Here is a 14,668-nt window from a genome sequence, read left to right on the forward strand (position 1 = left end):
AAAAGGTGTGGCTTGTGATAGGATAAAGGAAACCTGGAGACAATATTTAATATAAGAGCGCAAGCATCTCTGAGAGAACCTCTGTGCCACACGCTTAAGTTATTAAAAACACAGAGTCTATTCTTCACAGGAGGCACATGTTACAAGATGCTGATAGCTAGAGTCCAACGTGAGTGGGTAGACGAGGCATAATTTTACATTTCAGAGAAGCGTAATGTTGCATACATAGTCTATTTTTAGGCATTTCCCCTCTCCTGATCTATTTCACCTAACATTCATGTCGTCCAAAGAGGTTACATCGCCGTTTCACCCTCGTTCTCATTTCACACTGAAAGAAACAAGCTTCTATAATCAGCAGGCATCGAGGTCCAAGAAGAAAGTCTTTCATGTCACGCTTCAAACTAAAATTCTCTTTATTTATTATTAATATTCTTTTTTGGCTCTTGATAAAGACGCATGTGTGAAAGAAAATAAAATAAAATAAAGCTAAAAACAGAGGGCCTGTTTGTGAGCCTTTAATAGTCACTGAAGTAGCCAGGGATGTGCGTCGATGCATTGTTGATTTCATCTTTATGTAGTTTTTGTTTCAGTGCCAGTCCTTGAAAGACTAAAAGAAAATCAGTTGGTGTCCATGTGGTCGTCCGGGGTCTCTGAAGCTCCGCCTAGTGATGCGGAGGGGGTGGATTTGGACGGTGTGTCTGCGTCTCTACGTTGGTAAAAAAGCACGTAGGCTGCTTTAGTCTGTGGAGAACAAAAAGAGACAATTTTGAGTCAAGTGTACAAACCGCCAATTCCTTTATGGGACAATAATGTCTCCTTGAGATTCATTAACCACAGGAATGCTTTACGAGTCAGAAAAGGATGGAAAAGCATATATTTTAATAAAAGGGAAAGAGTAGACGTGTAGAGTCTCACCACAATCTGATCCTCAGTAGCAGCAGACACACTGCTGTCGTCAAAGTAATACCATTTTCCATCCATCTTGTTCTTGCCGTATGCCGTGTCTGAAAGATGAATGAAACGTATTGCTCAACCGCTGAACTTGCGTAATCCAAAACAAACTAACTAAATTATCGTTTTCAGGCAGCAATACAATGACAAAGATGTAAATGATCAACTAGGTGTTAAAGTTTCTATAGAAGTCTATCAAACATGAGATATCATGATGATGTGCAAATAAAAGGCTGCTGACACAACATGTGACTTGGCCAGTTATGCATCAATATAATTGCAAAAGAAAGTATAAAGATAAAGGACAATAGATTGGATGTGATTTCACTTAAAGGGAATTACAGAGTTATGAAATAATGGGAGACATGCAGAAAACAAATTGACTTACAGTGGCCTCCGCCCATTCCTCCATAATGGTTGGAAACAGCAATGAGGTCATAGACATATGGGTCAGCTTTGGGGTCGCAAACAAACTCTGACATGTTTAAATCCCTGTGTAAGAAAGTTAACATTCATTTAAAAACATGAAAATATGACAATTCCAGAAGTTCCAAAAGCTGCAGTCCGGCGTTTTTCCTCTTTGTCGCCCTCTCTGTTCAAAATCTGCAATTGCAGTTATCCGCGGCATTATCAACTTTATCGACACCGCGCAACGCGGGTGAACACACGGTTTGAGCAGACTGTGAGGCTGTCAGCCACCTCGCCGGTGTGGATATTACTGGCATTGAGAATCACAGATTATTCTTTTTGGAAGTATGACCAACAAGAATTTTCACCGGAAAATGTCCTCTGAACTACTAAGAAACATCCGTTCTGGTTCTGATATTGCAGTAAATCGCACTGGTTAAAGCTAAAAAAAAGTGTATCACACAAAACCGTGTTAAAAACATTATTACAAGCATTATTACAAGCTTACAAGTTTTGAACACTGGCTGGTTGTGTATTTTCTAAAATATATATTTTGGATCATTTTTAACCCAAAAAAAGCTACAGACTGAAGCTTTAAGTCAAAATAAAAATAAAACTATTCTCAAAACACTCACAAAAAAACCAAAAAAAAACCTACCAAATATGAAAATTGCTAACAGAAAAGAGTGCCAGTTGGAACTGATTATTTTATAGTTCAACCACATTTTACATCCATGTACTAGACTACCAGTACTATAGTCTACTGCACTTGCCACAATGAACAATGGATGGGTTTGTCTGTCCAGGCAAGCATGACTCAGCTTCCCAGAAACTCGACACCTGTTGCAATGCACCTGAATTCTGTGCACTCTTTCCTGCTTCCTGTTCAGTGAGATGACCTAGAGCACCCAAATGGGATGAATGCTAAATGCTCGAGGCAAATATCATTGAGAAAAACAAATTTCCCAAAAGTATGGCATTGTTTGTATCTGAAGTGTCAATATTCTGTATGCAATGAATTAATGTTACATTATAACTAAAATGAACTATAATGAAAAAAAAGTACCAATAAAAATGCACACCTGAAGTCAGATGCCATCCCGAAACTGGCCTAAGACAATGAATACCTATTTCTGTGTGGGCGAGGAGAGAATTTGGCGCCATCTGCTGGGAAATTAACAGAAGCGCTTCACATAAAGACGGCATACACTGGAGTCATAATTTAAAGGAGAACTCCGGCGCAAAATGAACCTTTGGTCTAATTACACATTGTTACCTAGTCAACCGTTATCTGAGATTTGTTTCCATGATTGCCGAATGTAAATAGTTTTATCTATAAAAACAGTTAGTCTGCAGTCCAAATTCAAAAATGAGAGACTGTTGTCTCTCTGTCCCTCCGCCACAGACTCAAGGCTCACGTGGGTTGCCAGTTTGAGGACACACAACAGGAGCAAACGCAATTGACGACGAAAACAGTTGATTTATCCGTGTTTTATGCTCTCGTTCATAGAGATTTTTAGATGGATACCGAGGCTTTTTAGGTTGCGTGGAATCTGTAATCTCTGACCAGTTTGTTTGCTTGTTCCCAAGGGGTGTCGAAATACTATTGGGTGAACAGGCAGTGGGCGAGATCACACTGACCAAAACAAAACCCGACTGACAAAATAACTGGCTGTAGAAGTGTTTTTCAGAGAAACGAGTATGTGACCTTTTCTAAATATCTGCAAACATATGGAATTTTCTGCTTTAGTAAAGTAAAAAAGTTGCATACAGAACCTCTAAGATATTATATAATTTAGAATGAACACCATATATTACATAAATATTTATTTAAATTAAAATATCTCTCTCCATCCATCACTTCATTGATCCATCCATCCATCATGATTGTCATTCAATTTTGTCATCTGCAGCTGTTGTCTCACAACTGATTTACCTAATTGGAAAGTCCACGACCGTGTCGAGCTTGTCTCTCCAGCAGCGGTTGTAAGAGAAACGCTTCAGATGGACAACAAGAATGCGTGGGAGAGACCACAGGTCAAACTTCTTTGTGGCCTGCTGGTGTTTCTTACACGTGGGGCAGTACCTACAGAGGAGCACAGCAAACATACACATCATTACAACTGCAATAAATGTGGTCATACTTGGTAAAACATTTGACCTTGGAAACAGGGGCTCCTCACCAGGGGTCATGTTCTCCTAGGGTCTCCATTGTAGTAAAGAGCTCGATGCACTCTCGTAAAGCTACTGTGGTCTTCTTCTTCTGAGCATGTAGCATACTCTCATGTTTATCATAGGCCTGGGGAGAGACTTCACATTAATGTCCCAAGACACTTAGCACAGGTAGCTAAATTTTTCTGAGGATTATGAGTCTTTGACCAGATGACCACTGTCACATCTCACTGGACGCCAATTACACAGGACTCGCTTAACATTAATCAATCAACTAGTCATTTAAACAACCCATCAACTAGTCGATTTTGCAAAGATAGATTATGCTTTTTCACCTTTTTTGGACTGACTTTAGTGTTATGTTACTGTTTGAGCATGAAAAAGGGTCAGCAATATATAATAAATAAATATATGTTATGTTTTGATGTGTTTTATATTTAAACAGTTGGGATTGGTTTGGTACACTTTTTTTTCTCCACAGGATTGGTTTGGTACACTTTTTTTATATATAAAACAGTTAATTCCGGTCAAACGATGTATTAACTTTAGATTGGATTGTGTTGGGAATAGGCACTTACATAATGCTAAAAGATGTTTCATGCCTCTAACAAATGCTTTCGATCTTCTTTTTGATCTGAATGGTATGTGGAAAACACTTGAGTTTTGCCACAGACTCGTCCCAGCGTCTAGAACACAACCGAATGCTTTTTCAAGCATCTCCATACCTGGAAAAATCGTGGTCTCTTTACGTACATCTTTACAGCAGGTCTATTCGCATGGGATTGGTTTGGTACACTGAGGTAATTTTTCCAGACCTTTTTACTGAAGGTAAAAGTATCCATAATCTTTATTGATATTGTCCATTATGATTACTGAGGTGGCACATTTAGACAGGACTAAAAGCACAGAGAATATTTTTTCCATAGTTGCTAACGATGCTTTCAGGAAACGCAGCCCAGAGCGTTACTGATAGACTGGGAAGAATAATGTGTTTTTTAAACATTCAAGCATGAAATCCTGTTCTAGCAGACCCCAAAATCATAAAAAATAAAAAATATTTCACAATATTACCATTTCTATTTTTGTTCAAATAAATGCAGCCTTGGTGAGCATAAAAAAAAATCTTGGCCCCAAATATTTAATAAGTGTAGTTTTGAACAGTAAGTGGAATAGAGATCATTACCTCAGCTTCCTGGTCATCGTAGCATAGTTTTTTCGTGTCCGAGTCCCAATCAATGGCTACTGTTGAGTGAGCTGTAGAAAGGCATATCTATCAGTTTTGACTTGAGGCTATAATGCAAGTGATCCTATAGAGTCCACATTAGACAAAAAGTGTTTCACATTTAATAATTCACCTGATACATTTGATTAATTTTTTCTATGAAATGTAAAAAATGTGATAGTTACTTGTGAGCTTTAGGAGATTTCCATCAAACGGGAGAGAACTGATGTTGGCTGTGCCGTAGGAATTGACCATGCTGAAAGAAAAGAGTTTTGGCCGAGAAGTAAAAGATTTTCCACCGCTGCTATTGGGCCCATTCTCTGGTTCAGAATCATCCTCTCCATCCACAGTGTCTGAGTGGCTGTTTTCTGGTTCTGGACTCTCCTGGTGGTCCATGGCTTCCTCATCACCTAAGACACATGCATACAATAAAATCATACCCGTATCAGATGTCTGGGGTGGATTAAAAAAAAAAAAAATCTAAAATGGATGAATATGAATACAGCATTTGGTACAAGTTGGAGTGTCCTACCATCACAGACTCCATTGGGGCCGTTGCTGGAGTGGTTGCTGCCGTTGGATCCAGCACTGCAGGATGCTCCATCTGAAACTGGGCTGCTGCAACTACTCAGCCCTGTGCTGTGAGTGGACACTGAAGCGAGGCATTCTGGTGATTGGCTGCTGCTAGACGATGTGGCTGAGGCAGATGCAGATGCTCTGCTGTCTGTAATGGTTCCCTGTGAACGTTTAACGTAACGCCTAAAACAAGAGAATAAAAATGTCAACCAAGTGTGAAATGACAGAATCAGTGTAACATTAGAATAGACCAATAAAGCAGAATACCAACCCGATCCTCTCCAGCACACGCTCATAGAGGGTATCCACGGTGAGGTTGTGGCGCGGGACGGTTATGAGGAGAGGCTGGCCAAAGAGCATTGTGCCTGAAGAGCCTCCACTGTGCTTAGCATGCCTCTCTCTGAAGTACACTGGCAGGTTCATCCTCTCACCATCTTCCTCTAACACCTCATAACTAAACCACACAGACACAATCAGTAAAAGACCACTAACCAAAACACACTCAGCTGAACTGGCAAAACCTACATTATGTAATACAACACAATGAACAAACATAAGCATTCAAAAGTTTAAGGTCAGTAAGATTTTTTAATCAGTAAGTAAGATGTTATTAAATTAAATGTTGTTCTTTTGAACTTAATGGCTGCTGAAAATTCATCTTTGCCATCACAGGAATAAATAAAATGGATTCAAAAGTAAAGTAAAATGAATAAAATTAAAAATATTGCAGTTTTTACTTTATTTATGATCAAATAAATGCAGCCTTGGTGAGCATAAGAGACTCGTTTCATAAACATTGATCTTACCGACCCCAAACTTTTGAACAGTATTGGTAAGTAGAATTTAAGAGATGGCTTACACAAAAATGTCATCCTTCTCCATTATTTGATTGAGACCGTCATCCCGTTTGTAGATTTTGTGGAATCTGTGATTGTAAACATCTGCCACAACCATCTAGAAGAGTCAAAGCAGGAATACTAAGTCTCAGACAGTCCACTATAATTTTTTCTTCCAAAAGTGAAAAGACATTATTTACTCAACCTCATTCTGCCTCAAATTCATGACTAAAATGTACATGCTTTATTTCAAGAAAGCTAAATGGGTTTGGAACAGCAGGCCAATTTTTCTATTTTTAAGGGAACTAAGAATCATAAATAAATGGAAAGGTGATTGTTAGGTTGAAATGTCAGGAACAGAAAAAGTCTTACATTCTCTGAAGGAAGTCCAGATAGCTTGGCCAAAGCACTGCACAGGTCTGCTACAACACCCATTTTGGGAACCACTACACGGTACTGGAAGATAACAAATTGATCTTTTAGCCTACATCTTGAACTAAAACCTGTGCCTGAGTGTTTTCAGGAAAACAGGTCTTACTTGCATGGGTCTGAACTGCGGGTCAGTGCGGACCAGGAACACCTCCATAGTGCGATCCTTTTTCATGGGCAGGGGCAGCGTGAGGTAGCAGAATGGGTCAAAGGTAACGGAAACTTTGGAGCATTCTGGGCAGACCAGTGTAGATTTGAACAAGCCATGGAAGATGTCCACGATAATGGAATCATTCCGCAACCGGTGATTCGCCCATGCTTCCTTAGCTACAATCTACAGACAAATGAGATACCCAAAAGTCAAGCAACATTCTTCAATTTAAGGCCCAAAATTTTCATGACGTTACATCCCGTTTTTACAGCATCTAATAACTAACTAAATTTAAACTTATTGCAACAATAAACACACAAAAAAATGACCAAAAATCTTTGTAAAAAAATATTTGAACTGTTAATTGAGTCTTGTGTCACATTCGATTACATGGAGAGGGTGATGTTTATGGACTATTCTGCAGGCAGCCACCAGGGGGCCATCAAAATGCTTTGGCTTTGGCAGCACTATAGCTTCATCCTGGTCGTTTTGGTTACTTCTAATTTGGTTGTTAACTAAAATGCATGTCTTGTTGTGGTTTACACATCATGATTTGAGGTTTACCTCATCAGGCCGTCCCTCAGCATCTCTCAGGGCCAGGTAAGGCTTCTTCTTAACTCGGTTAAGGTCCTCATGTAGGCCGTCTAGCAGAAAGGCCAGCAGCTCCTGAGAGTCTTGTTGCTGGTACCCTGAGAACTGCGGGGCAAACCGACCCACCTGGGTCTGAACAGAGAGAAGAGAAACTTAACATTCAAATTAAGAGTGTGTGTTGGAAATGTAAATTGACTTCCAGAGTAACTTATCAAAAACAGATTCACTCACTTTAAAAGTGCGTGGAGCCACGTAACTGCTCCGACTAAGCCACGTCTGTTTGACCAGATCTGCGTAGGCCTCTGCAATCTCCCCTCGCATCCCTAATGGATTTTCCCGGTTGATCTCAGCTTCATACCGGTCCTCCAGGAAATATTCCGTCAGAGGGGGAGTATTGCTCAGGCACTGGAATTAAAAGGAAAATTGTCTTAATGACTAAGGTTAAATAAGCAATAAGGGTTTGGCCGGTTAGCATGATCTAGCTAACTGCTAGATGTCATAACTACACCATCTGGGTCCATCTTTTCTATTGACGGCCATCAGCTGAACCAAGTGCCCATGAGTAAAAGAAAGCAAATTTCAGATTTCAAAATATGCAATGCATGTGCACTTAAGTACCTGGAGGGCAGAGTTCATGAAGCAGGTGTTGCCCAGGTTACTCAGACCGCAGAGACCTGGTTGAGCGGCAGATTCTCTGTAACTGTAAGAGGAGCTGTAGGAGTTATAACTTCCCAATCTGCAACAGATATGGTGGGTTAGCAAAGACAATTAACAGCACAATTTAAACCCATTTAGACCACCACAATCGGTCAACCAAATGCTGAACACAGGAAACCTGACCTTGTTTCAGTTCTCAGTTTAAATTCTCTCAGTAAGGAACTAAACTAACTGTGGAGTAATTTGAGGTAGTTTTATGTTGTAAAATGTTCAGCTGACCTGTTACCAGAAGAACTGTTGTTCAGCATGTAGCCAGAGTTGCTATTGCTATCCCCATTTGTTATTGTGGAGGATATGGTAGCAGATGAGTTCGAAGAGAGTTTTGGGGAGGTTGTATAATTCCGAGAGGTGGAAGTACTGGACCTAAGCATACATCAAAGAATTATGTTAAGGTTATTCAAAGCAATTTTAGAAACACAATTTTAATAATTAACTGATTAAACTACTCCACTTGTGAAACTAGCAGCTTTTTTACATTAAGCTGCTTAAGTGTGAGAGCCACCTAAACTGCATGTACATACTTGGAATGGCAGGTCTGTCTGGGCCATGTGCCATCCTCATTCTTCTTCTCTATAACAAGCACCTGAGGAATTAGATGAGATTGATAATGTGAATTCATAAACCCTCTGAAAATGTCAATCAGCCTCAAACCAACCACAAGTGGAATGGAATAAAGCACAATGGTTTACCTGCCCCTGAAAAAGCCCTGCGTCCTGTACAGTGCTGTCAAGCTTGTTAAGTTGTTCATAAGTGTTACTCATATATTTATTCCAAAGACGAGTTTCCTTTTCAGATGGGATGTCGAATAAAGTCCTCATTTCCTTCTCAATAGTATCTAGAGGAAAAAATAAATAAATAATTAAATGAATGAATGTACAGACGGCAACCCAACTTTTATAAGAGCAATTTCAAGTTCGAACTGAAAAGAAACACACGCAGAGCTGCTGATAAAAGCTGTAAACAATTAAAACGAATGAACAGTTTTATTTTTCTGTAACTCTGATAATGGATAAAATCAGTGATGCAAATACTACTGTGGAGGAAAACTGATATTTTATTATGAATCTCATACCTATAGTGTCTGCTTTGCTGAAATGGCGGGTGACAACTTTTTCCATGTTGTCATTTTCGCACAAGTTCAGCTCAAGTAAATACACTTCCACTTTACAGTGCTTCACAAACATTCCATGTTCAACAACCTGGAAAACAAGTTTTCAAAACACAACTAATTAACACTCAAAAGACACAGCAAAAGAAAAGCATTCAAAGCATCTCTGTGAAGTATGTAAATCATTAAGTATGTAACTGTTTCAATGCAATTACCACATAAAAATAATAGAACCATGTACCACTCTGCCTGTGTTAATCATAAAGGCATCAAAAAGGAACATAAAAAAGAAAGAGACTACCACAATCTGAAAATCATAATTTTAAACAGCAAGCAAAATTTTAAATTAATGCTACGTTATGAGCATCACAAATAAAGAAAGAGACAAAGCAACAGAGCAAAACTAAGAAATGGGGGAACCTTTCTGATGATGGGCTTCTGACCCTCCAGACAGCCATACCAGCTGACCAGCTTATTCCAGGCCTCTGTAGGCACTAAAACATAGTCTAACTCATCTATGAGATGCTCTTTCAACGTCTGGGACTCGTGATCTATGATAAAGAGAGAAAAGGGGAAATCGTTAGAAAAACACATTAGAAAACATAGAATAACACAATACACTGTATTATCAAACAGAAAAAGCCATGCTAGGCTCAGAAAATCATGGTGAAAATGTGAAAAATTTATTTCTTTAATAAAACACAAAGGAGAGGTTTTGGGAAATATACTTGTCGTTTTGTGAAGGAGATTTCAAGCTTAAAAAATAATTAAAAGCACCAATAAAAATGCCTACACAGCTATATTCCAAGTCTTCCAAAGTCACATGATAGCTTTGGGTGATAGGTGGGTAATTATTCAATTTTCCCCTCCAGTGTGCCGTTATCTCAAGAAATTAGACAGTATATTGGAGTATAATTGAGTCAGTGAACTGAACTCGAGAATCAGATCAATCCGATTCATCCGAAAAAAAAAAAAATTATGAAAAGTTTTTATTTGGAAGAGTCATGGAAGAGAAAGGAAAAACATTTCCTTTGGTGTTCTACTGAAGAAATAAAGTTGAGTTGGGCATAACACAAGGGTGAAAAAGTAAAGAATTACATTTTTGGGTGAACTATTCCTTCAAGACTGAAATGTCAAAACTAAATACTGTGTAAGCAGGGGCAGACTGGCCATCTGGAGCACCGGGACTTTTCCCAGCGGTTTTAGTTTTCGATTGAATTTTTTTGTCCCCACAATTTCATATTTCATTTTGAACAATATTGTTACATTTATGCATTTTTAAGCAGTACGTTTAAATTCATTTAAATGCCACTTCAAATGCAGCTTCCGTGCCACTTCTGCAGAGCAACGATGGATTTTGTCTGATTTCATTTGATTGTTAACACTATAATCTCTTATTATTAATTGCTAATTGCATTTATTTATTTATTTATTAAAAAAAAAATGTAAATATTATTTATATACATTTATTGTTATATTTTTTAAGTTAGTACAGGCCTCAGCGCTAAGGATTTTATTCTACTTGTGCGGTTGGGCCAGTGGTTCAAATTTGTACTTGCCCTGACAAAGTTTTCACTGGCCCCACCACAAAAAAGTTATAAATGAAATAAAATAGGCCTAGTTATTGTTTAAGTTGCTTTTGATCCATGGAACCTTAATAAATAAGGTTATGGCACCAAAAACTACTAACCTAATTCGTATAGCAAAGATTTTAAATATGGTTACAGACAATCAGACAGTAATAAAATAAAAACATAGTCAAATTACGAGTGATGGCACAAATAATCACAACAGAACAAATATACAAATGAAATGAACCGTTCTTTTCAAGTTTTTCACTTAGGTCTTAACTAGATTTTCAAGTAGGGTAAAGAAATAGTAATCAAATGTAAAATATCACTTTAGTCTTTACTGTATAAACAGATTAATCCTTATTACAGTTATTCAGTCAAGAGCAGCGAGTTTTTTTTCCTGTCTTATATTTGATTCATATATAAAAACAGACAGAAGCAGGAATATTAGGATGCTGTCACTTTAAGAGCTGCACCGATCCAGTATACTGTTACATATGCATATTATCTCACACAATAACATTTAATGTTTATATTTAATGTTTAACTGCCTATGTTTAAGATGATACTCGACAAGACAGGCAATTTGACAATTTCGTGCGAATACGTCCATGCAAGCTCAGGAAGACGTGAAAAGAGTATTCCTCGCGCTGAGAGACGCAGCATTTTGGAACCGTATTACTGCGCACAAAACTTTTCATCCGTGGGTACATTCGCTTTTACTTGCACTTGAATATTTAAATTGGCAAGGCTTAAAAATGTGCACAAATGCCCCAGGGCATCGGACAGTCCTTATTGTCAAGCCACCTACCGTAAAAGACCTGGGTGTTATACTAGACCGCAACTTGTTTTTCGAAAATCATATTTCATGTTACAAGAACAGCCTTTTAGCACCTTTGAAACATTTCTAAGCTACGTAACATGCTATCGGTTTCTAATGCAGAAAAGTTACTTCATGCATTCATGACCTCGAGACTAGATTACCGTTATGCTTTATTAGCTGGTTGTTCTGCATCCTCAAAAAAGCAAAATGTGTAAAATGCAAAATGCAGCTGCTAGAGTTCTCACTAGGTCAAGAAAATATGATCATATAACACCAATTTTATCATCTCTACACTGGTAACCTATTAAGTTCCATATCAATTACTAAGTATTACTACTGACCTCTGAAGCCCTAAATGGTCTAGCACCTATGTATTTAATGGACCTTCTATCGCCCTACAATCCATCACGTTCTTTAAGATCACTAAATTCAAGGCTTCTGGTCATTCCAAGGATTTCTAAGTCAAGTAAAGGAGGGAGGGCGTTTTCATATTTAGCTCCTAAACTCTGGAATAGCCTTCCTGATATTGTTCGAGGCTCAAACTCGCTGTCCCAGTTTAAAACTAGACTAAAGACGCATCTCTTTAGCCAAGCATTCACATAATGCTTATCTTTTATACCACTGTTGAATCAGATCAAATACATTAATATCATGAACAGTAGCGATGCTAATTATTTTCCATCTGCTTTTCTGCTGTTATCTTGGGACGCTAGTCCTGAGGTAAATAGCGTTCTTCAGCTCCAGTTTGGATCTAGACTCTCATGGAGACTTCCGATGCCCCAACACCTGGGATGAGATGACTAAACGCCTGTGAAGAGACGACTCATCGCCGGCGATATGTTATGCCCTAAATTAATACATGATTGACTAACTGTATTTTTCTATGTACATTTCTGAAATGCACTTTCTGTAAATCTGCTTTAAAATCAATATGTATATGTATTGTGAAAAGCGCTATACAAATAAATTTGAACTGAATTAAAAATTGCTCAGCGCAAAATGAGCATTTGTGTTATGTTTGGTGTATTGCGGACCGGGTACCGTGGGCCGCTCTGTGCCAGAAATTCCAGAGCCACTTTTTAGTCCCAGTCCAGCACTGTCTGTAAGCACCTTAAAATTAAATTACCCACACAGCTTTAAATCAGATATTCACATACATAATGGAGTAAGCATTCATATTTTTAAAAGCTAATAAAAAAAAGTCTCCAGTATTATATTAACAAAACAAAAAATGAACGTTTTACTGCTGGCAAAATAAACCCATTTTTCACAACACCCATCTATGAGAGTGTGAAAAAGCAAATATAGGCACAATACTCAACATTCATTACCTGAAAAGAGTCCAGAGTTGTCAATGGGTCCTGGGTACAGATTGTGCTCTCCAACATTGTACAAATCCCAGCTGTCAAAGCCCACATATTTCTTCCACTGTTTGAACCACCGGCTGTCAATCAAATACCTAAACAAGTAGAACAATAGAGTGAGATAAGGGAAAGTCAGGGGAAAAAGGACAATAAATATGTTTGCCTACTAAAGAGTAAGGCCTAAACTGATTGCATCGTAAATATCTATTGTGTTCTTACACATCTACCAATATAGAGCAGTCAATAAGGATATTCACTAAGGTCAATAAGGTCTTTCTTAATCTCATCCAAAGTAGGAACTTGTTCCACTACATAAGCTTGTTAGCACTTGATTCCACTCCGCCAATGGACAGACATTATAATTTGATAAGAAACGACAAAAGTCTAAATTAAAAAGGATGGGTCACCCAATAGTCAAAATTGTCATTGCTTATTAACATAAGACTTTATAATAACTTTCAGTCTAACATCTTTTAAATTTAATGAAAAGACTGAGCATTAGAGAAAAAAAATGAGGCAAATTAGCCATTATTTTTAGATAGAGTTCCATAATTAATTAACTTTTTGAAATAAACAAAGTAAAGTGACCTTAACTAACAACACAAGTATTTACTTGCTTGATTCAATTAATTAGTTTTAGTAAAAGTCTATACTGAAAGTACTTTTAATCCTACTGAAACTTAAATGTCCATTCAAATGAGTCACTAGTCTCTTCTTACACACGGTTACAAAATAAAAGTTGACAGGTTATCCAAATACTTTCATATACTAACGGGTTTACAGGCTAAATATTGTATATACGTGTTTGCAGTTTAAGCTTCATTAATTCCAATTGTATTTTGTGTGTGTGTTTAATATCAGTGTCATAGACTCTTCTACTGGCAAACAACATAGCGAGTGACTGGGTGTTATCCAGAGGCCATGACAAAGCACTGCCTTACTGTAATACTCGTTTAGGTAGCTTAGTCTTCCCCACAACTTCACAGGAAGAAATTGGACAGTAATTTTAATCTAGTTTGACAGTTCCTCACAAGTAAATTTGACGTCTGACAGGAAATAACACTTAATTCGGCAATGAAACACAAACTAGCCTGGCTAACTAGCCTCGGCTAATAAAGTGTCTTAACATGCCTGACGCTGTTATCAGAGAACTGATAACCGACAACGGGGTGGCTGCGTTTATTTACCAACCCTTAGACTACTAACGTGCCTGAAAACGTCTTATTATTACATAAAAGTAGACATTTAAGCAGAAGAAGTTGGACAGTTGAGGTGAAATATAAAAGCTACGGCTGGTTAATCTGTGCTAACTAGCTACAAGACAGCTTCCTCGTATTCTAACCGACATAAATAGTGTTAAATCTTTATTATGTTAAAACGCAGGCTTGCTGTGTACACCGCCTTGATTATAACGAGAGCCTGCTAGTTTATGGGTGTTAGCGAAGCAGGTTGTTGTCCACAGCCCAGCTAGTGAAGGGATTTCCGGCAGCCGGTGTCTCCGTCAGTAGGCCTGAGCTGATATCGACAAGCGTTCCTTGATTTCGGCTTTATTTAAAACCTCTTACCACTCGTCTCCCTTTCGAAGTGGCGTTTTCAGCAGTGTACCGATGCTCTGCTTTTGACTCTCGGTGGACGGTACTGGTGTCTGTGTGATCACCGGCTTCTCGTCAGGGTCCGAAGCGGTACCCGACTCGGGTCCGCCTCCCTCCGCCATCGTGCAGCGAGTGAACCCGCAGTAATCGCGAGCGC

General features: G+C 38.4%; 1 protein-coding gene across 1 annotated transcript; it reads right to left on the reverse strand.

The window, feature by feature from the left end:
- Nucleotides 1–389: 389 nt before the first annotated feature.
- Nucleotides 390–14,660, reverse strand: usp4 (ubiquitin specific peptidase 4). Its single transcript, XM_039689227.2, has 22 exons — nucleotides 14,485–14,660; nucleotides 12,887–13,014; nucleotides 9,582–9,712; nucleotides 9,126–9,252; nucleotides 8,743–8,888; nucleotides 8,575–8,636; nucleotides 8,273–8,416; nucleotides 7,955–8,072; nucleotides 7,568–7,741; nucleotides 7,310–7,468; nucleotides 6,704–6,928; nucleotides 6,538–6,621; nucleotides 6,189–6,283; nucleotides 5,601–5,783; nucleotides 5,286–5,512; nucleotides 4,939–5,163; nucleotides 4,715–4,785; nucleotides 3,543–3,658; nucleotides 3,296–3,445; nucleotides 1,340–1,443; nucleotides 916–1,004; nucleotides 390–741 (listed from the first exon to the last, which is right to left on the reverse strand). Exons 1-22 carry the CDS (start codon nucleotides 14,631–14,633, stop codon nucleotides 619–621), a joined length of 3,030 nt encoding a protein of 1,009 aa, XP_039545161.1. The 5' UTR covers nucleotides 14,634–14,660; the 3' UTR covers nucleotides 390–618.
- Between the last annotated feature and the right edge of the window lie 8 nt (nucleotides 14,661–14,668).

The sequence above is a fragment of the Pimephales promelas genome, chromosome 8 (assembly GCF_988280905.1).
Source record: "Pimephales promelas chromosome 8, fPimPro1.hap1.1, whole genome shotgun sequence".
In the NCBI taxonomy this organism is placed as follows: domain Eukaryota; kingdom Metazoa; phylum Chordata; class Actinopteri; order Cypriniformes; family Leuciscidae; genus Pimephales; species Pimephales promelas.